General features: G+C 46.5%; 1 protein-coding gene and 1 long non-coding RNA gene across 3 annotated transcripts; one reads left to right on the top strand and one right to left on the bottom strand.

Annotated features, from left to right (window-relative positions):
- Positions 1–2,105: 2,105 nt before the first annotated feature.
- On the top strand, positions 2,106–25,087 carry LOC6555143 (zinc finger protein 1). 2 transcript variants are annotated; one of them, XM_001981118.3, is made up of 5 exons: positions 2,106–2,757; positions 9,949–10,112; positions 10,455–11,192; positions 20,625–22,626; positions 22,695–25,087. In XM_001981118.3, the coding sequence occupies exons 1-5, from the start codon at positions 2,661–2,663 to the stop codon at positions 22,886–22,888; spliced, it is 3,195 nt and encodes a 1,064-aa protein (XP_001981154.3). In that variant the 5' UTR covers positions 2,106–2,660; the 3' UTR covers positions 22,889–25,087. The 2 variants fall into 2 exon arrangements, with proteins under 2 accessions (XP_001981154.3, XP_026832194.1); XM_026976393.1 differs by lacking the exons at positions 2,106–2,757; positions 9,949–10,112; positions 10,455–11,192 and adding an exon at positions 20,289–20,350.
- On the bottom strand, positions 18,162–20,313 carry LOC113563862. The gene is made up of 3 exons (XR_003407638.1): positions 20,226–20,313; positions 19,854–20,152; positions 18,162–18,326 (listed from the first exon to the last, which is right to left on the bottom strand). It is a non-coding gene; the product is annotated as an uncharacterized LOC113563862 (long non-coding RNA).
- Positions 25,088–25,412: the final 325 nt, after the last annotated feature.

The raw sequence follows: 25,412 nt of genomic DNA, 5'->3' as shown, positions 1-25,412 counted from the left end.
GTAGAGGCAAGAGCGAGAAGCAATCGGAAAATGATCGACAAATCCAATTTAAATGAAGAACTTACAGTGGGTGTTGCCTCCGAGAGCCTGGGAAGAAAATCCTCGAGTGCGAAATGCGGGACGTGGTAATTGAAGGTACTCGCCAGCGAACTCGGATACATTTCGATTCGGATGTGTGTCAATTACGTGGTTAATGAGGGCAACTCCTGGGGGAACAGGAAGTGCTGGGAACTCGCAGTCGCCAGGATTAAAAATATATATGAAAGCGGATTAAGATCTACGAAACTCAGGGAGTTAGTTCTTAGATGTTAGAAGAATAAAGGAATCGCAAGAGTTGAATTATTTTCAAGCCCAGGCAAAACTTGGAAATATATTTTCGTAAATATCTATTCTAGTTCATTCTCGCATGTATCTTATTGCGTCATTTTCCCACACTATCAGCCTCCAATTTTCCCTGGGGCTTTTCCGCCAATCGAGTGAGCGCAACAGGTGCAACCGATGAACGACCAATGTGCGCACCTTGCCCGCTTCTCATTAAACACCCACGCCACCTCACACAGATACTCAACACACGCACACGCGAGTGAACGGCAACTAATTAACATACAAAATGAATGCGAAGCAACAAAAAAGCGGCCTCTCCCTCGCTAGCCCTCTCTCGCTTGCTCCGCTGGCGCTCTCTTTCCCGCTCATGCCAGTACGTTTCAAGTGAGAAAATTATGAAGCTCCACCTATTTTACACTTACACACACGTAGCGACCGCGTTGGTGTGTGCATGGGTGTGCGAGGGAGAGGGGGAACACATGTTAACCGCATTAAAAATTAGTGTACAAATTGTTTATTATGTTGTCGAGTCCGCCTATTGTTTTTGTCTTTTATCAAAGACTTATTTTTTGAGAATATTTGCGTTCATTTTTATCTGTGCGTTTGGTTTTTATGCGTTTATATTTTTAGTTTCCAATTTATATCTTTTCTTGAGCAGCAAAATATCAAACAAAAAACCCAATATCCCAAGAGGCCTCCAAAACTTGTTGATGGAGCCAAAGAATCAAGCCACTCGCATGCTCCTCTCTTCGTTAGAATTCTTCGGTTCTCCGGGTCTCTTGGATCTTTGGATCTCTTGGATCTCGGTTCTTCTGTCATTTTGTGGACGTGTCCATTGATGGACATTCTCAAGAACTCGCCCATCAGCGGACGATGTCATTAATGTGTGGCAATTGCGGAACGATTTCGGTATTTCTTACTCGGAAACCGCCGCAGAGGAAATTTTGCAATCGCAAGTGCAAATGAGTTAGTCCGTTAACGCAGCAATGTGGCCAGGAAAGGGTTAGGGGATTCCCTGGAAAAAAAAAGCCCCTTCATCTTGCACCGCCAAATTTCCCCGAAAGAAAAACGATCGAAGGCTTTCTTGAGTGGGCAATTAATCATATCTCTATGATGCATTTGTGTGACTCCCACACGGGGAATATTTTGCACTGAACTGGATTCACCAGAAGGGCTTGCATAAATATTATAATAAAAGTAAATATGTAAATAAATTCGTTTATTGCCGCTCCCTTCTTGGAACGCCTAATGATTTCTAGTTATTTCTGAGCATTAAGATGTTTATTAAAAATCTTTCCTAATCTGTATAACGTAATATGCAAATTACTTACGGAATAAAACCGAATTAAATTTGATGTTTGGCGGAAAAGTTCGTGTAATGACTCATAAGATGCTTTATCAATAAAACAGAAATTTGGGCAAATGTTAATATAGTCAAATCCCGCATAACGGCCATATGTTTACGAGAAACGCGTTAAACAGAAGAGGCCACCCTTACGTAGCGCTTACGTCATGTGACTACGAGAGGAGAGGCACTAACAGCGCTTAACATTTACGATATGCCGCAACAGAGCGCTGTTATGTTAAAGGCAGAGAGCGCTGCTCCGGCACCACCACCAACACACCCCCCATTCCCATTAGAGCATTAGACCACCAACACACTCCCCCCGCCCGAATCACCTCGTACATCGCAACGGTGAACCGTTACACCGTTATATTATGCTGGTGGTGGCACAGACACAGGCACAGCCACACGGAGCACACACACAAACAGCGCCCTCTCTCACTCTCTCTCCGCTACCGCTAGCTGCGTCTTCTTCGCTCCCCGTAGAACCCCGCGTATCGCACGAAACGCTCAGTTCGCATCCGACGGATACGGACGAGGACGTCGGTCTGTGTTTCGGTCTCGGATTTGGCTTGATGCTGCGAAAGTTAGAACTCAGAATTCAGTTGCATCGTAGACGTCGCGACGGCAGCACACGCGTCGCTCCCCCACAGAGAAAACTCTGAGCAGCACATTCTAGCAGTAGAATCACGCAGAGAACGCAGATATAGAAAACGCAGATCTGTGAAATCGCCCACAAAATAAAAACAAACGCGACACTCGCAGCGCATCTCGCATCGCATCGCGAACAAAAATCCCAGTGTTTCTCCCATGTTCGAATGATAAAAACCGAAGGCCCTTTGCCCAAATGGCCGCCACACGTGTGTGCTCTATAAGAAAGAAATAACGCCCAGACGAGACCAGCAGAAGCCACCAACCCACTAGGCTAGCCAAGCAAACCAAGCAAACTATCCGCATCAAAGTAGAGCAAGTGTCACAACAAGCATTCCAAATGTTGTCCTGTCTGGCGCCGTCGTCTTCACGTTTCGGCCAAGAGGATACCATCATTCAGCAGAGCATGCCCTCCACCTCCCCCTTCGCCATGCAGTGTAAGTGATCAGAACGCGGATCTGGAGCACACATATCACAGATCTCTCGGGTCGGGATGATTCATCCGGGTCGGGACTCGCCTCCTTTATCAGCCAGCCCATGCAATCGAACCTTGCCTAAACTGATTCGCGCGCCAAGTCTCGGCATCGGTATTGGTATCGGTCTCGATCTTTCACCGATTTCAAGATCAATTTCAAGACATGCAAGCTCAGCAGTTTGCCAGAAACTCCGCCATCTTGGGTTATGTGTGGTCTCCACCTCAGGGGATCGAGCATGAGAACTCATGAGCGGCTCGAATTACCTACTCCTACGCCCGACAGAGTTTGCCCGCTCAGCACACCGCGAGAAAACGGGGTCACTTTGGCCAGCTAGCTTTGAGAACTCAAAGAACTGGCGAACTATAGTGACAGCCATTTGCTAGTTTCGGATACTTGATATCAAGCTATAACTATAAGGTGGTTTCGATAATTATTAATCCTTTAGTATACCGTTGAAATCCGTTCGATTTCGTACATATCTTGGCCATATCACGCTGTTCACGCATGAAAGTCGGCCAGCCGATCGTGAATAATGGCAACACTTCCCTGCCTTCGGGGCACAGCCACCTCTCTGTTCCTCCCAACGGCCGACCAATTGCAGCCACATCTCAATTTGATTTGTTGGCACCGCCGAACCAGAACCGCCGCCTTGCCAGTAATCTCCACCCACCGAGGAACAGGTAGCAGCTACCCCTGAACAGGAAAACCGCATGCGCAGGTTGAAGGCAGACAGGTAGCTGACTAACTTGGCCAACACCACCATTGGAAGAACCTGTTTTGTGGCCATATTGCTGCTGGGCTGGGCGCTTGCCACTCTGTTTATCGAGTGTAAACAAAGCATTAAACTGTCAGTGGGCAGAGCTCATCGGTGGAAATGGAAGGTGTGAAAGAGCCGAAATTAATTGAAAACGCTTAGCAGGCGAATTGGGGGGATGGCGCAAGTTTTCCGCTTTCCAATTTCCACTTTTCGCTTTCCGCGGGGGAACGCCCACGAAACTCGCGATGCTCCACACAGACAATTGATAAGCCAGCTAAGGAGACGGATTAATTGCACATGTTCGGTGGAAACAGGGGCAACACCGCAGCCATAAATTATAATTTATGGCTATTTAAGCAGCTCGGCTCCCTGTGGGCGGAACTAAAAGCCCTCGAACACGATAGTTTGGCTAATCGATCAGGCGGCTGGGCACAGGTTGGCCCACATACATGTGTATCTCCCACAGATCGGAGATACTTTCCGGTTGTTGTATTCCGTTTCTTTCCTGGCCAAGCCAAACTGCTTGATGGCGCTGGGCAGCTGCGACTGCGATGGATATTAATCGCCGGCTACATACGAAATGCTGTTCGCTGGGCTTTTGGAAAAGCCGGGGGAAAACGCCAGCCAGCCAGCCAAACCAGCCAGCCAAGTTGTACTAATTTTCCGGCTGCTCGGCGTGTGTTGTGTAGCATTTCGAAACGGCTCCAAAATGCCGTAAATCAAACATTTCGCCCTGGCGAAAACCTGTCGCCTGTTATCACCTCGACTACGCCCCCTTTGCTAAATATACCCCATACACTCTATATACCCTACATATTTATCTCTCGACTCGTGGCCAGGGGCCACTAAATCAGCGCTAATTTCCATTCCCATTTGCACGCATCAAAGCTGTTTGGCACCGAAATGGAACATGTATCTGACATTTGCATCTTCGATTGGGAATACCTAGCCCTGCTACTAAGATTGCGTCCTGTCTAATTAATCATTTTGGCTGCTGTCAGTGGATGTCAGTTTTATATGCTGGTGCTGTCGGTGCTGCCATTTATAACTCCTGGCCTCCAGGACTACTGGACTCCTGGCTCATCCTGCATCTGTCGGCGGGCACAGGACTTTCGCCAGCCAGCTGGTAATCGAAATTAAACAAACTTGGCCCCAAACTATCTGGCAACTGGCATGCAAAGATGATTAATTTTGCCGATGCCTATCTCAAGTGGAGTTGGAGACTGGCCCGACTTTGCCCAAAATAAACAGACTGTGTCTTTAAATTGCAATTGAGCAGGAAAAAAAAGAAACGAAGCAAAGGCCCAACAAACACAAAAGGACAATAAATCAATGAGGGGAAAGTCCTCTTTGATATCCTGCTGCAGATTCCCTTTATTCCGTGTTCAACCTGCCGCAGCTTTGGGCAAATTATTTGCCACATTTTACTTTTATTTCGCATTTTGGCCAAAAAGTAAATTGTTTGCCAATATTTTTTGCTGCTCGCTTTTTGCCGCCGTCGTGCACACAATTGAAACAAAGATAACTTTGAAACAGTTGTAAAGTGAAAATTGCACGGAATGCAGCCCGCCTCCTTGCGAATATATTTTTTCTTATTTATTTAATGCCGCCGCGCTCCACGAGACAACAATTCCCGTGCTGCCCCAACCCCCCAAAAAAAAAGTGCCAAAAAATCGGCGCAAACAAAAGGGAGTCCCACAGATCCCCTTTGCGCCCCCTGAAAAAAGGTGTTGCCAAAGGGCAGGCAAAATTGCAGCGCCAAAAAGGAGGCTCTAAAAAAAGGAGTGAGCAGGCACAATTTAACATGTAAACGATTTTGGTTAACGGGTGGTGCTGGCATTGAGGAAAACCGGAGTGAAAAACCCGGGGAAAGCCAGGAGAATCGCAGGGGAGCGGGTAAAGCGGGCAGAGGGGCACTTCCCTTCTGATTGGCGTTCAATTGCAATAAATTTCGCACAATTGCACAATAATTGTTAAAAGTTTTAAATAAACAAAAATAGTCAACAGCTCTATTGTGGTAGCGCCAGCTGAAAAAGTTTCAATTGCACTCGATGGGCTTTATTTCGGAGTTTTTTTCGATGGCATACAATTTATACACGAGTCGGGAGGACCAAGTGAATATCAATTAGCCAAGTTAAGCCCAACTTTGGTTGTACTTTCTGCATTAATGAAGTTCGTTTCAGATGGCTGAAGCTGCAGTTTTTGGTATTTACTGGTGGATCACCAAAATTATTAGCTATATATGCAAACGAATTCAAAGTAACCCATTACTACAGCTATTCGGAGAATACAATCTTCAGAGTGCTTCCAGCGAAAAGTTTCTATTTATCTTTAAAGTACGGAATTAAATTTATGCGTTATTCAAATTTTTTGGAACAATATTCCATCTTATCACAGTTAGTAATTCGTTTTATAAAAGAAAACGCATTTAAAAATGCGCCTGCCTCCACTTCCTTTGAGGAATAAGATGCCAAAGTATCTCATGGATGGCCGGGCATTGCTTCCACAATTTCCCGTGCTTTGAACACCTCTGCGGCATATTTCCCTAATTGCTTTCGGCTCGCCAACGCACTGCAACTCCAATTTCAGAACGTAGAACGCCCACACCACGACATCACACGCGTTTCTGCATATTTTTTCAAGGTAAATCGCAGAAATAGTTCGCCCCGGGACACATATGTTTCCCTATCCTCCAGATAGGCCTCCCATATGCATATGCATATACATATATATACATATGTATATATGTGCACATGCGGAGGAAAAAAGGACAGGGACACGAACACGGACACGGCTCGCTTGGCTATTAAAATTTCACACTCAGCAAAGCCAAATGCTACAAATAAAATAAACGTGGCAGCAGCATCTAGCAACGTGCAACGTGCAACGTGCAGCAAGCAGCTCGCAGCACGCAGCAGCATCAGCTTGCTGAACAAACAAATAAAGCAAAGGGCAGAAAGGAGAACTCTATTTATAGGCGATCGTCTGGCTCCGAATCTGCACCTTTGCATTTGCCACTTGAAGGGGCAGGGCACAACGTGGCCACCTTTGTGCCCATTCCAAAGTGGAGAGTAGACCAGGGCAAAGGTGCGACACTGCAAAAAAAAGGGAGGCAACTTTAAGGTCACATTTCAAAAGAGTGAGTCATGGATGAGTAACTCAAATCAGTATGAGCTTGATTGTCTCCAGGTTCAGAAAACACTTTCTATAGTTTTAGTTTGTATCTGGCGCTAGCCGTTGTTCTCAGTGCACCGATCTGTAGGCAAGCCCTCGAACGGCATTCCAAATTTAGAGCGATTATCGGGACAACTCCATATGCCGCTCACATGTGTGCCGTGCTCAAAGCCGATTGCCACTTGAGATCGGACTTGGACCCTCCTGGAATTTCGATTCGAGACGGGGTTCGTTCTCCACTCGATTTCGCCCATAAATATTCGCACGTCCGTAACTCGACGATGGAAAACAACTGAGCCGTAAACCTTCCCACAGGTTTTCATTTACAAATTAATTGCGACTGTCTGATAGTGTCGTTTTTCCCCTACTCTATGTTTTGTTGTGTTTTTTTGCGTTTTTCCACTGGCAATTAGCTAGCTCTGTACTAAGTGTTTTTGCACTCGCTCTCATTTGCAGGCAATTTATATCATAAATATGCTAACCACGTTCATTGACTGCAAATGAGCGCAGGCCCGGAGGTCTGTTTATAATTAAGTGCTAGAATTTATGTTTATTTGCATTAAATATCATCGAACCCCTCTGCGCCAGCGGGCGCCACCTGTCGTCCATTTGTCTGCAACTGCGTCAGCAATCGCCAAACAATTTTCCGGGGCCCCAAAGAATTTCCCTCACCTGTCCGGCGAAAGCGCGGAAAATTGTCGTGACAATCGGCTGTCAGTGAAATATTAAAAAACACTTTGGCACCCCACCCCCCCGGCAGCGGGGAAAAGCTGCGGAAAGTCAGGTGGAAAATTCGTGGGGGAAATAAATTATTCGATGAAAATGTAGAATTTTCAAAAGCGTAGAACGGCGCAGGAGAAATAAATAAATTTGCATTAGCCGGGCTTAGTCGAAATATGTCTGGCTAATAAAAGTTGGCAATAAAAAGAGCACATAAAATTAGTGGGTGTATCTCGGGTATCCATGCTGCAGATACAAATGTATCTTTTCTCGGTTATTTTGCCATTGATTTACGCCGCCAGCCCATCTACGTATTATTTATAATATTCAGACCTCCCCCACATCCGTTCATCTACCCTATTTTCGAATCTTTTTCTCCGCGCGTGTTTTCCACCGCACAGGTGAACCAGAAAACCAGACCCAGAAAAAAAAAAAAAAAACAGAATTCGAATCGCCAGCAAACACTTGACATCGTTCCAGAAGATTTCCCCTCGGCTAGAATTTGATTGCTGGCGTTTTTGTTTTGTTTTTGGCAAACGTGCGGCCGCCCATAAATTGCCCCAGAAATCCCCCTCGAAAGTATCCTAAAAAATAAAAAACATAATGCCCCAATCAACATTTTGGCAACTGTCAAAGCAGGAGATTCGTGGCCTTTATTTTCAAATCTTCAAGTTTTTAGAAAGTATATTGAAAATGCTATAGTATAAGGACCATAAAGTTCAGGTTGAAATGGAAGATTAAAAATACCTTCTTCTTTGAAGAATTCCCCTCCGATTTCGCCGCCCCACACCTAGCACGATCAATCAACTTCAATTGGTTGGCGTTAGGCGCAAAATAGTTAAAAAAATAAACCGAAAGATGAGACCAAACCTATAGAAATACACGAAAAACGCTCGAGTTGCGTTCCGCAGAAACAAATACAAGAAATTCCGTTTCACTTCGTTTCGGTTGCGCACAAATTGAAATTAATTTGCGGGACACTTTCAATATTTCAGTGGCGTTACGGGGCGGAAAGAATAAAAGTGTAAAACCGATTGCGTTAATAATTTCTCGGTTATGAAGAATTGATTGGGCTAAATGAGCTGGTGACACACTTGTTGAGCTCCACGTTTTCCCCACGAGCGGGTTTTTGTTTGCAGCACATTATGCTGATGAAACACAATGTAGGGCCGTAAAAAAGTGTTGTCGTTTTACAACTTTCAATAAAAATGTCATTAGGCAGACCAGGCGATATAAATTCTTGGACTCAAAATTATATACTCTCTGTATATGCAGCATGTATAGTTCAAAGATATAGAATCCAAAGATATGGATCTACGTGTGTCAGCTGTTGTTTTATAATGGCTTTTAATGGCTTCTAAAGTGAGAAGGTGGGAGGCATATAGTGATATAGCGATTTAATTCATTTTTGATCGGAGCCCGCATCGAAATCAATTAAGATTGCAACTATTGAAAGTGAAAACGTGCAATGAACTTTCGTAGATTGTGCTTGATTGAGCCGACAGCCCTCAGATACAGATACTTCTGGCAGAAAGGTGGCGATAAAACAGGGTTCATTCATTCAGTGCCCGTATGTGAGTATCGGGCATCTGAGTATGCGAGTATTCGAGTATCTGAGTATCTGGGTATCTGTCTTCGTCTGCCGCCAGTTAATTGGCTTAAATTAAGGTAGCGATCAAATGGCAATGGGAACAAAGACTCGCTCTGTTCTGCCCTCCATACACTTTATACACTCTAAAGGAAAAACAAACAGAAGAACCAAATAACAGAAACTCCATTTTGTGAAGTATTCCACCTTCTCAGATACAGATACAAATACAGATACAGATACAGATACAAAGTTTCAGAGCGAGAGCGAGAGGGCAATTGAGTGACCCTCGGGGGAACAAAGCAACAGCAGCAATCTTCTGGGACCACGTCTTGCCTCTCTGTCTGCCCCACACCGCCCGTCTCTTTCTGCTGTTCGCCATGGCTGAACGCTTTTTTCAACTGATTAAGTCAACTCTTCTCTCTCAAGTGTGCGTGCGTTCTTCAGTTCTTCAATTCTTCCACTTCTTTTCTCCGCTTCTTTAGCCCGTTTATGTTTTCTTTTCTGTTCTTTTCTTTTCGGTTTCTGCGGCGGATCGAAAGAAACCATGAGATCATCGCCTCCGCGGATTTCAGTCTTGCGTGAAGGCCTGCGAAGTTGATTTGCCACGAAATTAAGTCGATCTTCCAGTTCTTGGGAACACGGAAAAAAAGATTCAATCAACAATATAGTTCTAAAACTTATTTACTCTAAAGTTCCTTCATAAGCAATGTTGCTAATGACCTAGTTGTTTGATATTATTACTTTTCCCATCTTTATAGTATGTAAGTACGCCCCGAATTTCTCTCTGTGGATTCTGCAGCACCTCACTCTCCATACTTCTCATCTGGCTTTCGAGTTCCCTTTCGCATACTTTATGGTTCTTAAACGATCTGGCAGTTAATTTGTTTTCCTCCTCCCCATTACTCCGCAGTTCCCTCGCTGGCCTCCACTTTGCTCCACCACAACCAGTCGCCGAAGCACAGCAATCCGGGCTCCAGCGGGATCCAGGATGCCCATCCCAACCAGCCAGGTGCCGCCGCAGATGCCTTCCTGGTCAAGTGCACCCAGTGCCACAAGCGATTCACCGAGTATCAGGTAGGATTTCGCAACTAGCAAAAATCTAGTAACTAAGCCGTGAAAATAAGTATTACTTATTGGAAAACACAAAACGATTTCAACTTAATATTGGGAACTTTCGTACGTTAAAAATTAATTAGCTTACGCAATTAAATACGTTTAAGGGGTATGATTAAAAACCGGAAATGTGATGTGATTATGGTGTTGAACGCAAAGATAATAGGGCAAAGTTGCTGGGATTAGAACCAAGATAAGAGTTGTCCTACTCGATAATTAAAAACTTGGGGTTTTTATACAAATAAACATGAATTTTATACAAATAACGACAAATCCCATTCGTACATTTATTCATTGAAACAGTCCCTCAGCGAGCACATTGCCAGCGAGCATCCCCACGACAAGCTGAACTGCGGAGCCGCCCAGCCGGAAAGCGATGCCGAGGACGAGCAGAGCAACATGAGCGGCAGCAGCAGGCGGTACGCCAAGTCGCCGCTGGCCAGCAACAACAACAGCAGCACCGCCAACGCCAACAGCAACAGCACCAGCAACCAGTCCATGAACAACAACAGCGATCTGGCCAAGAACCACAACAACGCCAGCAAAATGTCGCCCCTCTGCTCACCCGGCGCCCTCACACCCGGCGACCTCTTCGCCCAGCTCCAGCACCCGCCGCAGCACCAGCTGCCGCCCCACCTGCACGCCCAGTTCATGGCCGCCGCCGCCGCCTCCCTGGCCTCCCTTCAGTCCGCCCGCACCGCCAGCTCGCCCAGCCAACAGCAGCAGCATCAGCATCAGCAGCAGCAGCATCACCATCAGCAGCAGCATCAGCAGCAACTGCAGCAGCAGCAGATGACCATGCAGCAACTGCTGCCGCCGCAACTGCCCGGCAGCAACAGCAGCGTGGGCAGCAACTCCGCCTACGACCTGGACCTCAGCGCCCCGCGCTCCACTTCCAGTCCGGGCTCCACCACCGGCGACCTGAGTGGCGCCTACCCCTGCATGCAGTGCACCGCCTCCTTCGCCACGCGCGACCAGCTCGAGCAGCACCAGCAGCTCCACTCGCCCTGCGGCCCGGCGGCGGTCAGCAATGTCTCCCAGGTGAGTTGCACATAGCCATTGGAAACTAGTTATAAAAGACATAATAACTTTAAGCACAGCCAGTTAGCGGGGGCTGGCCAAGCTGCAGAACTATTTCAAGAGTCGAGATAGCCTAATGGTACGATATGTATGCCTCTATGGAATGCCAAGGCTGCAGTATAAGGCTGCGAAATATACTACATATCTAATAACATTTAAATGTATACATTCACGTTTTGCAATCACAACTTCGGCACACAAATATTTTCGAGTGATAGTGGCTTTGAGTCAGACACCACATGTCGAAAATAATGCTGCTGGTAGGCGATCGTGGGGCAATCAGTGGGAAAACCGGGGGCAACCAGTGACTAAACCTGCGGAATGCAGCGGGAGGATCGAAATTCCTGGAAGCCCTGATAAGGGGAGTCACTTGTTCTTATCCCTCGGCGTTCAGTGGCTTACGTGTTGGCTGGTTGCTCATGCGTAGTCGGAATCAGAATCCCAACTGGGAGGGATGGGGGATCGAGGGCTGGAGGGCTGGAGGGCTGGAGGGAGTCGGATCTGGGGGCACTTGATCTTTGAACACTTGATCACGGCGGGTGTAGCACAATGCGTGGGCTTTGTTCGCGGCTAACGGGAAATGAGCCTACCGATAACGGGAGTGCGGTGCCAAGTACAGCATCCAATCAAATCCCCATGTCACTGGAAGGAAGGGTGCGGGAATCCCAGCCAGCCAGCCAGCCAACCTTATGCACATTTCCTGTTGACAAATCGTCGAAAAAACAGCAAACGGCCAGTGGTAAAGATATATGTATGTTCGAAAAACAAACAGCACACGCGATAGTGACTAACAGTGAACCATTCACTTGGAATTAAGTTTTATTTTTTTTTCCACACTTAAGGCCATCATGATAGGTTTTTCTCGCCGTGCACGCGTCAAGCATTGGCACTTTTAAAGACGAGAAAATCGAGAAACGCGCCTCAATGTTATCGCCTACCGCCTACCGCCTACCGCCATTCGACTTTTGTTTTATCGGCGTGGGGCAACAACAATGCCGTAGTAAACTATGATAAGGGGCATAAAAATAAAACGTAGGCGTTCACCGGACCGAAGGAAAAATAGTAAAAACCAAATTCCCCAATGGCGGCGACGGAGAAAAACAATTGGGGCTGTTATCAGAAGGGGGAAGGGGGAAGGGGGGAGGCATAAAAAGTGTGTGTAAGTGTGCGAGTGTGTATATAGAAATATGGGGGAAGACTGTCAGTCACACGCTCATAACTCCCAATTGTGCAGTTGTTGTTTTTTCTAAGGCCTGCCCCCGTGATAAGGCATTGAAATGAATGTTGCCTCAGGCAAGTGGAACCTGATAACACCTAACCGCACGCCCCCGCCCCCCGCTTCTTCCACTCGCCGTCTTGGCCTTATGTGGCACACGAGTTGTAAAAAGAAAATATCCAGGCCTGCTGCGTAAGTCACACACGCGATAAGGAGCAAGTGGAGACGGGTCAGGGGTCACAGGGAAAGGCGGAGCAGGCACTGGTTCACCTTGGAGCTACCCAGCGGCTATTAAAGCCACATAAATTATAATTTTGTTGCACTCGCCCCCCCAAATACAAAAGACAGACTCCATCCAAAGTTTCTCCCCACCTCTGCTGGTCATAAATTCATATGGCTAGTTTGTTGTTGTTTTTCGTGTATGATGGTTTTTTTTCGGGGGCTGTATCTTTTACCTTCCCCATATGAGGGGAGAAAGCACGAGTGAAATGAAAAAGTTTGACACCAGCCCGAAAAAATACGAGATGAGATTTCAGGTTTTTGAGCCACACAGTGGGGCAAAGTCAACAGAGGGAATCATACTATCATATCTGAATAGTAAAGTATACTCAAATATATTCTATTGCTTTAGGTGTAGATTTTCCAAGAATTTGTATTACCTTTTCATGAGTGTCCTCAATTTCGAGCAAAACCCACTGTGCAGTCTATCTTCTATTGCTTTTTCATACTTTTCTGGCCGTTATTAATATTTACCTAAGCCGCGATGATTGCCAGCCTGGCAAAAAGCTAATAAAGTTGGCCAACTCCGTAGCTGAAGAGCAGGTTTATGAGTTGCAACTCCGCCTTTATACCCCTCTTATACAGCCACCCCGTGCAGTTGCCCACTTGGGTTGCATATAATTTACGGCTTCGTTAATGACATTTAAACATTTAAACACATGCGAAAAGGCCAAAATGGCAACAGCCACATTGACACATGGCCAAGTGTGCAAACTATGCGAACAAACCAATTATAATTGATGTGGCACATTGCATTTATTTAATATTGTTGGCCATTGGCTTTTACACGTGTTCGCCGTATTAAATTATTATGTGTGAAAACAATTAATTATGCGGCAAACAAAAACAGTGCCAGAAATAACAATAATGCCACCGCTACGCCCCTTTGCCAGTGAGACAAATGGCTCATTATGGAAATCAGGCTGTCGACTCACAAAAGTAGGCAACGATTTTATTGAAAAGGCATTAAAGCGCCGCACAAAGGAGGCAGTGGGGGGTGTGAGGGGTATCAATCCAACATTGTTGATGCAACATTTCAACATTTGTTTTTAAGGTCAACATCATTAACCGGGGAGGGGGGAAAGCGCTGCGGGGGGGTTCAGACGGCCGAGCAAATGGCAGGCCATAAATTACGGGCGAAAAAAGCAGAGGTCCTGGCCAACTTTCAGCAGAAAAAGTGCAGCAATTAAATATTTGCTTAACTGCAAACGCACATGGCTGCAACTTTTTGGCCACAACTCATTTGGCGGGTTGGCTTGCTGCTTTCTGCTGCTGCCTTCCGCTCTTCCGCTTTTCCGTTTCCGGTTTGCCACCTTTTTGGCCGCCACAAACTGGGGCAGGGCGCAGACAATTCAAATTGAAAAATTATATGCACTTTAGGTGTAGTCCTGCGAGTCCTGCCACTGCTGCCACCAATGCCACTGCTGCCACTGATGCCCGTCCACATATCCACATTGGGTCGTCGTCTTTGCGGCGCCGCTTGACGAACGGAGCGAGTGAAAAATTAATAGCAATTTATTTGGCTCAACCCTTTATTTGCTCGTCTACCCGCTTTTAAATGTATTTTTATGCTGTATTTCTCTGCGGACCCCATAAGGTCAAAGGTGACGGGGAGTTAAAAGTTTCCGAATTATTCGCAATTAAAGCAGACAAATTAAAAAACTTTTAAACACAGCGAGGCTACGATTTATAGTCAGGGGCTTTTAAATATTATAATTGGTTGCAAGGACTATTTATATTGATTTATATAACAAATCATTGTAATGTATTTTAGTTTTTCAAACGACAATTATCCATTTCCACTTCAGCTTCTCAAGTGAAAACCTCTGTCCTATGATCATTTTTTATGCTTCACATCATCATCATCATCATCTTTGGGAGTTCCTGTTTCCTCAAGGATGTCCCCTGGTTTTCCCCAGACTTTTCACCTGCCTACTTCCACATGTCAGTCGCTCGACTGCAATTTAAACTTCTAGCTCATTTCTTTCCCTTATTTTTAAGTTACTCCTGAGATTTATATCAACTTTCACCGTGAGGGCCATAAATTATGTGGCTCCGCTTGTGGCGCAGTTTCTCACATGCTCACATGGAAATGCCTCAGACAATTTTCCCCCGACTTTTCAGTTTTCCTCGCTGCAAGTCCCGTGGGTTTTTTCACTTGTGACGTTTATTGTGCGGTTGTTACTTGATATGTTTAATGAGAAATGCTCTGCTCCGCGAGGCGATTGGGAATTTCAAAGTCGAGGGGGTAAAAGAACACAGAATGATATGATACTACAGCACTTGACATTTCATTGGGCAGTCTGATTGTGAGAAGAGATTGCACTTGAGGACGACTCCAGAGAAAGTCACAGCAGAAGTTTCAAATTGCAGCACCAAATGGTATTTGGAAAGGGTTGGCACATTAGATAGACGCTCAGAACTCTTGTTAAATGGTCTGGGAAAGTGAATAGAAACTCAGATTAGCATAAGCGAAAGTGGCAAGCTTTAACACTGAAGCGTTTTTCACAGGAACGTATAATACTGCTACTTCCAGCTAAAAGTGATAGTAGCTGCTGAAAACACGGAGAAAACACTGAGAAAAGTTATCGCAACCCACGGAATTTGTGCTCGCCCAGGAAATCATACTTTTCCACGACACGTTTCCCTAATTTCCCAAGACAGTGGCTTTTATCAAGAGTGATAAATTTAATTTATACCGCGGCGTCGCCTAATTTATGTTTTCCTAATACGCAACTAATTTCGCAGCTCTCTCGCTGCCGTTGAAATCAGGGCGTCCTCATCATTGAGAAAAACGTTTTATTTATAAACAATTAAATTTGATTTGTCGCTGCGTTGGCGAATGAAAATCGAATGAAAACGAAACGCAGACAGACACCGAAAAAGAAACAGCAACCGAAATTTCGGCCTCCGACTGAACTCGAGATGATTTATGGAAAATTAATAATTTTAAATCCCAGCGCTGCTGCTGCATATGCTATATGCTATGTGCTATGTATATGGATTTGTCGTCTGCACAAAGCGCGTAAAATGGCCATAAAATATTGAGAAATGCGGCAGCAAAGTGACCGCAATGGCTAAAAGTATTTCCCTGTTAACTGCGCGTGTTAATCAATTTCCCAATGGACTTAATGCAGCGATGATCGCGCCGACGAAAGTTAATGAACCCGCCCAGCAATACGTAATGGCATCACTCATTGTTCCTCGGCAAAAGAACAATAAATTAACCGATCTGAAGTCCGGACTCTACCTACGGATTATCAGGTTTTCCCGCGATAACCCGCCGACCTCCGCGATTCCACGAGGTACTACAATTAGTTCGCTCTCTCTGTCTTGCCAGAAAGGTACGTCAATGGCCCGACTTGGGGTTTCATTCATTTGAAATGTCTAATCAGTCGTAGTCCAGATACTTTTCAGTACTATTTGCTTGTGGGGCGGCAGCTGCCGAGCGATAAGCTCGAAATTGGGTCGCGTATTTCGCTATAAAGCAGTTAGAGATCAGACACCATTATGTTCGTCGTATTTTTCACTCGAGTCTCTACTTCGTTTCATCTTTTTGCGCTAAACATTTCTTTGTGGCGTCGTTAATATTCGTTTTTCTTCTATTTGGCTGACCTCAAAAGCATCTCATAGAATTAAACAAAAACAGAAGCAGAAACTTTGAGCTTGTCGCATTTTGTTATTTTTGTTTACGCATTTCGTCAGGCGACAGGTGCGCTTTTATATCTATCAGATACCATATAGACGAGTCTATGTGGACAAACCGCATACAGTGCGTTCCAAAACTTTAGGACTTTTGGTGCTACATTTCTAAGGAAACCAATGTGCCTTGCACCCATTTGGCCCTTCGAGCCGGATCGATTTTGATTACACATCCTGTCTTATAGAAATATTTCCCACTCTACGGTTTTTACCATCCCACGAGCTTTTCTCCCAGCATCCATAGATTTTCGAGACCCAATGTACCCGTACATAGTATTCCCCCACCTCGACATCGTTTGGTATTTTGTCAACATTGTTTGCTTGCCTTTGGGGCTGACACTTTGAAAGCCGAACGATCTCCCTTTGGATGATCATCTTTTACGGCCAATTATGCGCGCTATTATGGCCAAATTCCCATGTCACTCAGTGCATAAGGCATTTTTCAGCCAGCAATCGTGAAATACGTTCACAAATTAGCTTTCTGTCTGTGGCGAGACATTATCTTAGCGTGTCTCGTTCGTTTGATTTGTCTATTGGTGGGGCCCACCACTTTCGACCGGGTCCAAACACAGGCGCCCACCTACGTTGCGTTATAATTTTAGCCAAAAGGCCTGTCGCCCGCAATTAACCAGGCTAAAATGCAACTGCTGGACCATCCGCACACCGCGCCCAGTACAATTACGCTTGACGAGACGAGCGCTTTGAAGACGGTGCGATGCCACAGTGTGTGGTCGCTAGTTTTCGCTCGATATTTGGGTATTTCACACTGATAAGTTGCTGATAAGTAGTAGCCAGCCTCCCGCTGTTTTCCAAATAGTTGTAATATTTATTTTTGCACTCACCTGATCGAGGTTATCTGCAAAGAGAAGAGATAGAGAGGGGTTAGTAATTGTTTTGGTCGCCTAATCCGCATCCCGACCCTGATCCGCTCGGCGATTCGATTGTTTACGAGCACACGCGCCTCTTGGAAATCGATTGATAGTGATAGTGTGCGCTTATCAGCACCGAAAGCCTCCGGCTGATAGTTCAACCGCATACTTAAGGTGAACAGTGAAAGTACACCTCGACTCGAATAACCAAAACTACATATTTTTTACGTTAAATGACCATAATCCACATTGTTTTTCCGAGTGTACCCAACCCAATCGCGTCCCCTCTTACGATTCGAACAGTTCGGATGAAATTTAATTAATTAAGCAGCTAGCAACATGTGGAAAAAAAGGGGCGATCGGAACGGACGTGTACGCACGTGTGCGTGGCTTATCGACACTAATGCCACGGAGGTTAGACTGTACCTTGAACACTCGAGTGGTTTTAGCTTCCATTTCCATGTGCGCGGCCCATTCGCTTAGTGGAATCAATCAATTTTCAACTTTGGCTCGAGTGGCTCCCCTGAAAAACACTTGAGTCATGCACACACTCTGTCCATCCGTCCGTCCGTCAGTCCATCAGTCCGTCAGTCCATCAGTAGTTAACCCCGGGGGCGGGCATCTTCATGGGGCTTTGTTAAAGGTAGCTTCAATTGGCATTTCCGCTCATCGCAAATATAATAATAACAAACTGTAACAACAAAAGCGCATAAGAAGAATCCGGCTGACGCATCGCAAATGGAACTTACCTTTTGTAAACGTGTGCAGCACACACACACACACATACGCACATGCAAGGTATAAAGTATCTGTATGCAGTATCTGTGTGAGTGGCGTATCTCACGGCTGCCATTTTCATTTCCATTTCGTTTGCGCTGCGCCTCGCTCGCTTACATTTAATTGATAACGCCGACGACAACAAAGCGCTTCCATTGTGAGCTGCTCTTGCGGTTTAATGTCCGCTCTGGGAGGTGTGTACAGTGGGCACTCGACAGATGGATAGCTCTATTTGTATTTAAATGGGTAGTCCTGAAAAGGAAAAAGGTTACATTTTAATGTATGGATACAAAATATGCATTTATACATGCACATATGTATGTACTATATTACTCATGAATGGCTCTCTTCACAGCCAGTTACCACTGTACAGTTTCTAGGTTTTGTGGTTCCATGGTTTCTGATTTCTAGGTAGGCGTTATTGCTGTTTACAGTCGAACAACCTGATTAAGTGAGTGCGTGCGAGAGGGACGCAGATAGCCCGACTCCATGTGGAGAGATAACGGGTTCTGAACTGCGCTTGTGTGAGTGTGCATATATGTATGCATGAGTGCGTTAGTGCGCGGGAGTGAGCCAACAGGTGGCCGTTTTATACTATAGCTATTTATCGCACTCACTCACCTGACAAACAAATGGCCGCATGAAAATGGTACTTTTGCTGGAGATTGAGAATGCAATTGGGGTTGGGGTGACGTCACAGGTAAAACAACAAGCGGAAACGGAAACTGTTAGTGCTGTCGAAACGAGACGAGGAAAGGCATTTTCCGTTCACTTTTTACCATCAGCAGCAGAACAAACAAATTAGAAGGCTTGCGCTATAAATGTATTATTATTTTTCCCAACACGCCTAAAACAATAAACACCGTGTCACGCTAACGAACAAACTAATTACAATACATATTAATAGTATTTTCGGAGTGATCTCATCCCGAGTGGGTAAATTGGTTACGAGTTCATGCTAATGACTAATGGCGCAATGTGCGTTAATTGAAGCTCATGAGTAACCGTAACCCGAAATCAGGGACAAAGTCCAAGACAGTACAGTGGAACTTGACTTTAGACGCCGTCTTCAGCACTCGCGACTAATTACAAGAAAATGCCGATGAATTTAAATGGAAGCTTTAAACTTGTTAGCTTATTCCTAGAATCGCATATATATAATGTAATTCCGATTACGATCCGGAATATCATGCATTTTGCAAGAATAACAACTGGGAACTCTGGAAGCGAAGGTGAAACGGCAATAAATGGAAAGTTCAACGGCTGAACGGTAAACAACACACACATAGGCACGCGAGTACACACGATAGAAAGTGGGAGGGGGACAACAACACGTGTTGCCATCTGTCCGCCAAAGTACCGCAAATCTTTCAACGCAGCCGCTAAGTGGAAAAGAGGAAGACGCCGGGAAGTCGGGAAAGCGGGAAAAGCGGCGCTGCACTTTCGTTTTCCTTTCCACTCCCACTCCCATTTCCACCTTTAAGCATTTGATGTGTTCAATTTGTTGCCAAACAAATCAAAGCACAAACAAAAACGCTCCCCGAAAAATCGAAAATTTGATTAGCATCAGCTGTTGAAACATTTTGATGTTTTTGTGATGCTCTCCCCGCTGCACTTTTGTTTATTCCTGCGCCCCCTTCTTGTCTTGCTTTGTTTTTTGTGTCGCAATTTTCCAATTGAAGTGGAATTTTTATTGGAAGGCAGCCCGCAGCTGAGCGCAGCTTTTGTTTTTGTTTTGTTTCTTGTTCTTATTCTTTTTCTTTCGGAGTGACAACCTACCTTCGCTGGAAATGGCGCCATCTCTGTCGCGCACGCCGCGGTCTTTTTCGTCCGCTTCTTCATTTCATTCTTCGCGTTCGTTCGTGCTGTGCGCGCTTCGCTTTTTCTACATTTTCATTGCAGCGTTTAATTGAAGTTTCGGCGTATTTTCCTTCGAATACGTTTGCACAATTCACTAAATATCACAAAATCACAAAACGTCCACTTTTACGACTCAGAAACACAGAAGCAGCAAAAAATGGCCCGTTTTCCGCGGTCGCTTTTGATTTTGCCCGCTTTTTTGTGGTCGCAGCGCTCGCCTTGAAACAAATTAGAAAGCCATTAAATTTAAAACAAATAAATACGCGTGTTGTTTTAAACAGTTTTTATTACCTGTGCCTGTTGGTGTTTCGTTTTTCCCCCAATTTTCCGCGCAACTCGACCCCAAAATCCAAAATCCAGCAACAATGTCGGCGGCCACCTGTCTACTGGCCTCCTCTTCTTCTTCGTTCGAGAAGGTAACTGGGAACACAAAAGATCGTAGAATGGGAGAAAGAGATGCGTGGGCAGCGAAAGCTGTGAACTAGAGATGACACTTTTGAATAGCAAGCTATCGGCATTGAAAACCTTATTTCAAATATTTTGAAATATTTGCCCACTTGGCAAGTTCATTGCAATAAACGCCCCAGAAATTTTCAAATAAATGCAAATAGTACTGAGTATAGCCCACTTTGCCACTATCATCACACACCCACTATAATCGTGCATGTGCATCTTATCTATTACTTGCAGACCTGCCGCATTTGCCACAAGGCCTTCGCGAACGTGTACCGCCTGCAGAGGCACATGATCAGCCACGACGAGAGCGCGCTGCTGCGGAAGTTCAAGTGCAAGGAGTGCGACAAGGCCTTCAAGTTCAAGCACCACCTCAAGGAGCACGTGCGGATCCATTCCGGCGAGAAGCCCTTCGGATGCGACAACTGCGGCAAGCGCTTCTCGCACTCCGGCAGCTTCTCCTCCCACATGACCTCGAAGAAGTGCATCAGCATGGGCCTGAAGCTGAACAACAATCGCGCTCTGCTGAAGCGGCTGGAGAAGAGTCCGGGCTCCGCATCCTCCGCGTCCCGGCGATCGCCGGCGGATCACGGCAAGGGCAAGCTGCCGGAGCAGCCGTCGCTGCCGGGACTGCCCCATCCCATGAGCTACTTCGCCAGCGATGCCCAGGTGCAGGGCGGCGGTGCGGCACCCACGCCCTTCCCGCCATTCCATCCCAACTACATGAACGCCGCCCTGCTGGCCTTTCCCCACAACTTGATGGCCGCTGCGGCTGGCCTCGATCCTCGCGTGCATCCCTACAGCATCCAGAGGTTGCTGCAGCTCTCGGCCGCCGGCCAGCAGCAGATGGAGGAGGAGCGAGAGGAGCAGCAGAAGCAGCAGCAGGAGAGGGAGGAGGAGGAGACCCCCGATGAGCCCAAGCTGGTGATGGATATCGAGGAGCCGGAGGCCAAGGAAAGGCCGCCCACGCCAGAGGCCGCCAAAGAAGCCACTCCCATCAAGCGGGAGGAGAGCAGGGAAGCCTCGCCTGCTCCGGACTGCTCCAGCTATCTGTCCGCCTCGCAAGCGATTAAGCAGGAGCAGGAGCCCCTGAACGCCCCAGAGGAACGTCAAACGCCCCTGGAAGAACACGCCCCAGTGGAGCAGGCCGCCGACCTGCGCTGCAGTCGCTGCTCCAAACAGTTCAACCATCCCACTGAGCTGGTGCAGCACGAGAAGGTGCTTTGCGGCCTGATCAAGGAGGAGCTGGAGCAGCACTTCCAACAGCAACAGGCCGCGTCCTTCGTCTTGGCCTCGGCCAGCGAAGAGGATGAGGAGGACGAGGAGATGGACGTGGAGGAGGAGCCCAGGCAGGAGAGCGGCGAACGCAAGGTGCGAGTGCGAACGGCCATCAACGAGGAGCAGCAGCAGCAGTTGAAGCAGCACTACTCCCTCAACTCGCGACCCAGCAGGGATGAGTTCCGCATGATAGCAGCCCGTCTGCAGCTGGATCCTCGGGTGGTGCAGGTGTGGTTCCAGAACAACCGCTCCAGGGAGCGCAAAATGCAGAGTTTCCAGAACAATCAGGCCACAGCCCCGTCGGCGACCAATGACAGCCAGACATCTCTAACTCGAGAGGATCAGCCTCTGGACTTGTCCGTGAAGAGGGATCCGCTCACGCCCAAGAGCGAGAGCTCGCCCCCGTACATAGCTCCACCGTCGGGCGAAGCCCTGAATCCCGAAGCAATCAATCTCAGCCGGAAGTTCTCCACATCCGCATCGATGTCGCCGGCCTCGATTTCACCGTCATCCGCGGCAGCCCTCTACTTTGGCGCTGCCCCGCCGCCTTCGCCCCCAAATAGCCAGCTGGATTCCACTCCGCGAGGTGTCCAGGCCTTTCCGGGATTACCGCCCTACATGCTGCCCATGCCGCTGCCCATGGAGGCGCTGTTCAAGATGCGCCCGGGCGGGGACTTCGCCTCCAATCATCCCCTGATGAACAGTATTAAGCTGCCCGACTACCGCGGCACCAGCTTGAGTCCCGGCGGATCGGAGAAGCGTTCGTGGCGCGACGACGACTCGCGCATATCCCACGAGGATGAGTTTGGCGCCGGCGTCCTGATGCCACCGAAACCCCGCAGGGGCAAGGCGGAGACCCACGGCCACGCGGGCGATCCCGATCTGCCCTACGTGTGCGATCAGTGCGACAAGGCCTTCGCCAAGCAGAGTTCGCTGGCGCGGCACAAATACGAGCATTCCGGTGGGTTAACCACAGTTCCCCGATCTTGGAATCCCTTCTAACTCCACGATTTGCTTCTCTTCTAACAGGTCAGCGACCCTACCAGTGCATGGACTGCCCGAAGGCCTTCAAGCACAAGCACCACCTCACGGAGCACAAGCGCCTGCACAGTGGCGAGAAGCCCTTTCAGTGCTCCAAGTGCCTGAAGCGCTTCTCGCACTCGGGCAGCTACAGCCAGCACATGAACCACCGGTATTCCTACTGCAAGCCCTACAGGGAATAGGTAAGCGACACCTCAGTGCCGCCCACCTGCCAACCAGGAGCCAATCCCCTAGCGCCGCCCACGACGGCCAGCAATCGGGGTCGTCGTCGCGTTCCGGTTGCGGCGGCGAATCCCCAGTACCCGCCGCATCACCAGCATCCCCACCACCCGCATCTGGCGGCCATGGCTGCCTTCCAGCAGCAGCAGCAGCAGCATCACAGGCTCTCCTGGAATGGAGCTGGAGCGATGCTGCCGCCGCCATCCAGCCAGCAGACACATCGTCCGCCGGCTCCACATCCGCCTCCATTGCTTTCTGGCTCCGGGTTTGGCCAGCCGCCGGCGGCGCAGTTCTTTCACCACCATGCGGGACTGCTGCCTCCGCCGCCGCCGCCGCCACCGCCACAGACCACGCCCACGTCCGCGCCCGCCTTCGACTTCTTCAATGCCAAAATGTTTCAGAATTGAGCTGAGAAAGCCAAGCAAGCCAAGCCAGCCAAGCCAGCACTTACAGGCTGTACTTAAAAAACCGACGAACAGAAAATCTCAAAATGTGCAGGAACACACTGAAAAAAAAAACACCCCCGCAAATGCACTTTAGACGGAATCAAAGTCAGAGTCAGCAAAGCAAGAGAGAAATATTTTTTATAGCCATATAGCCAGGGAAAGTAAGAAGCCGTAATTGAAAACCTTTCGTTTGAGCGAATTTATTATTTTTACAATGTTGCAACCACTTTGTTCTTAGTATTTTATTAGTTTATCTTACCGCCTAAGTTCGAGCTGGGGGCTGAATCATTTTGTTTGGCCCCCGCCGCCCCAACTCGCTTAAAGATATCGTTTTATCTATTTTTTTACGCATTAATGTGTTAGCCCTTAGTTCTTTAGTTTGAGGAGCTGGAGAGAGACCAGTACCAAGTGCTGCAGAATACTCAAAACTCGATCGTTAGGAGCCCACTCCTAGATGGAATGGAATGGAATGCAAAGGCATGAATGTATATTTTCTACGATTATGTATTCTTTTAAGCTGTAACTTTTAGTTTTCGGTTAAGCCAGGCTGGGTTGACATTGCGCACCCGCTCCAAAGGAATTTTCCACCCACAACTTCCGGACCAACCAGCAAAAGCACAGAGCAAGTGCATGAAAATACAAGCAGACAATAGATACAAAACCAGATACAAAAGTATTAAGCAGCGAAACTGTATTAAAGCCACCCCATTGTAAAGTCCACGCCCAGTTAGCCCCAACCGCCCCCATTTCGTATATAGTTCATGTTGAATGGAAAACCCACCGCTTGCCGCGCGTTTCAAGCCCTCTTACTTAAGGAAAACCAACCCAACCCAACCCAACCACCCAGTCGTTCTCGAACTACGCTTTAAATTTGCCCTCGAAATCGCGAAATGAGCACAACACCTACAAGATCATTCCATTTGGCCCGAGCCGCGCCCACTGAGAAGGTGCACGTCATGCATTTAAGGCCGCCGGCTGCCGCTTGCCACTCGACAACCCAATAAATCTAAATCTAAATCTAAATCTAAACCTAATGCTAATGCTAAACTAAACTAATGCTAACTAATGTTTAAACGAAAACTTAATTTGGCCTTATTACACATTATTTAACGATTAAAAACGTTTCAGAATATTCATATAAAAACTAGCATGTAAAACGAAAAGAAATCATTTGGGAAAGTCTCGCGAAATCTATTAGCAAAATTCCATGTGCGTACTAAATGTGAAAGTCGAAAAAGAAACAAGAAAAAGGTATAAGAAAAACAAAAACAAAAAGAAAAAGAAACCAACCAAAGACCCTATTAACTATCGTAATGTTTGCCATGACAATAAATTTATGACTAAATAATTGATAATGCTTCGATTGCCGTGCTAGCCAAGGTCAAAGTTCAATTGAAATCGTTTCTCACTCAGCCGCAAACTATAATTAGTTGAAAAAAAAACAAAAAAACAAACAAGGTTTCCAGAACAACGAACATTTCTTTTTGATGTTTAACTTGTCCAAGGAATTTTTGCCCATGATTTTCTTGCTTTTCCAGACACGCAACAAAAAAACGAGCGGAAGAACTCACAAAAAAATGCATTTAATACTTAATTAGTTTTTATATTCTTGTATTTTAATGAGGAGAGTGCCGAGCGACGGTATATATGTGTACATACATATATTTTTTGTAAATTATTTCGCAAGAACAAAAGCTAGAGAATCCAAAACCAAAACCAAAACCAATTGCAAAAGCACAAGCAAAAGCAAACAAACGCAAACTGTTATACTCGAGTTGGAATACTTCAGATTTCAAATACAGCCAGCACACGTTAGCATAAATTTAACAATAATTACTATTACAAGCGTAAATACTTAGCCTAGTTAAAACCCCTTAACAACAACAAAATGTTAACTTAAACACTAAACGAAAACGAAGAACTTACTTTTAAGCGCAAATACTATGTGGTTTGTGATGGATATTTGCACTCTAGGGCCTTATATGAAATACACACTACACTACATAACACTCACGTACATAAACAATTGTTAGTTATTTAA

This window comes from Drosophila erecta, unplaced genomic scaffold, assembly GCF_003286155.1.
Source record: "Drosophila erecta strain 14021-0224.00,06,07 unplaced genomic scaffold, DereRS2 tig00000000-arrow-pilon, whole genome shotgun sequence".
In the NCBI taxonomy this organism is placed as follows: domain Eukaryota; kingdom Metazoa; phylum Arthropoda; class Insecta; order Diptera; family Drosophilidae; genus Drosophila; species Drosophila erecta.
This window is presented reverse-complemented; position numbering and strand designations above follow the sequence as displayed.

Bases quoted from the DNA above. Each gene is read 5' to 3' on its own strand.
- LOC6555143 (XM_001981118.3), top strand. From the start codon at position 2,661: ATGTTGTCCTGTCTGGCGCCGTCGTCTTCACGTTTCGGCCAAGAGGAT. The intron at 2,758-9,948 runs GTAAGTGATCAG...ATTACTCCGCAG, and splicing joins CTCCCCCTTCGCCATGCAGT to TTCCCTCGCTGGCCTCCACT. The intron at 11,193-20,624 runs GTGAGTTGCACA...TATTACTTGCAG, and splicing joins CGGTCAGCAATGTCTCCCAG to ACCTGCCGCATTTGCCACAA.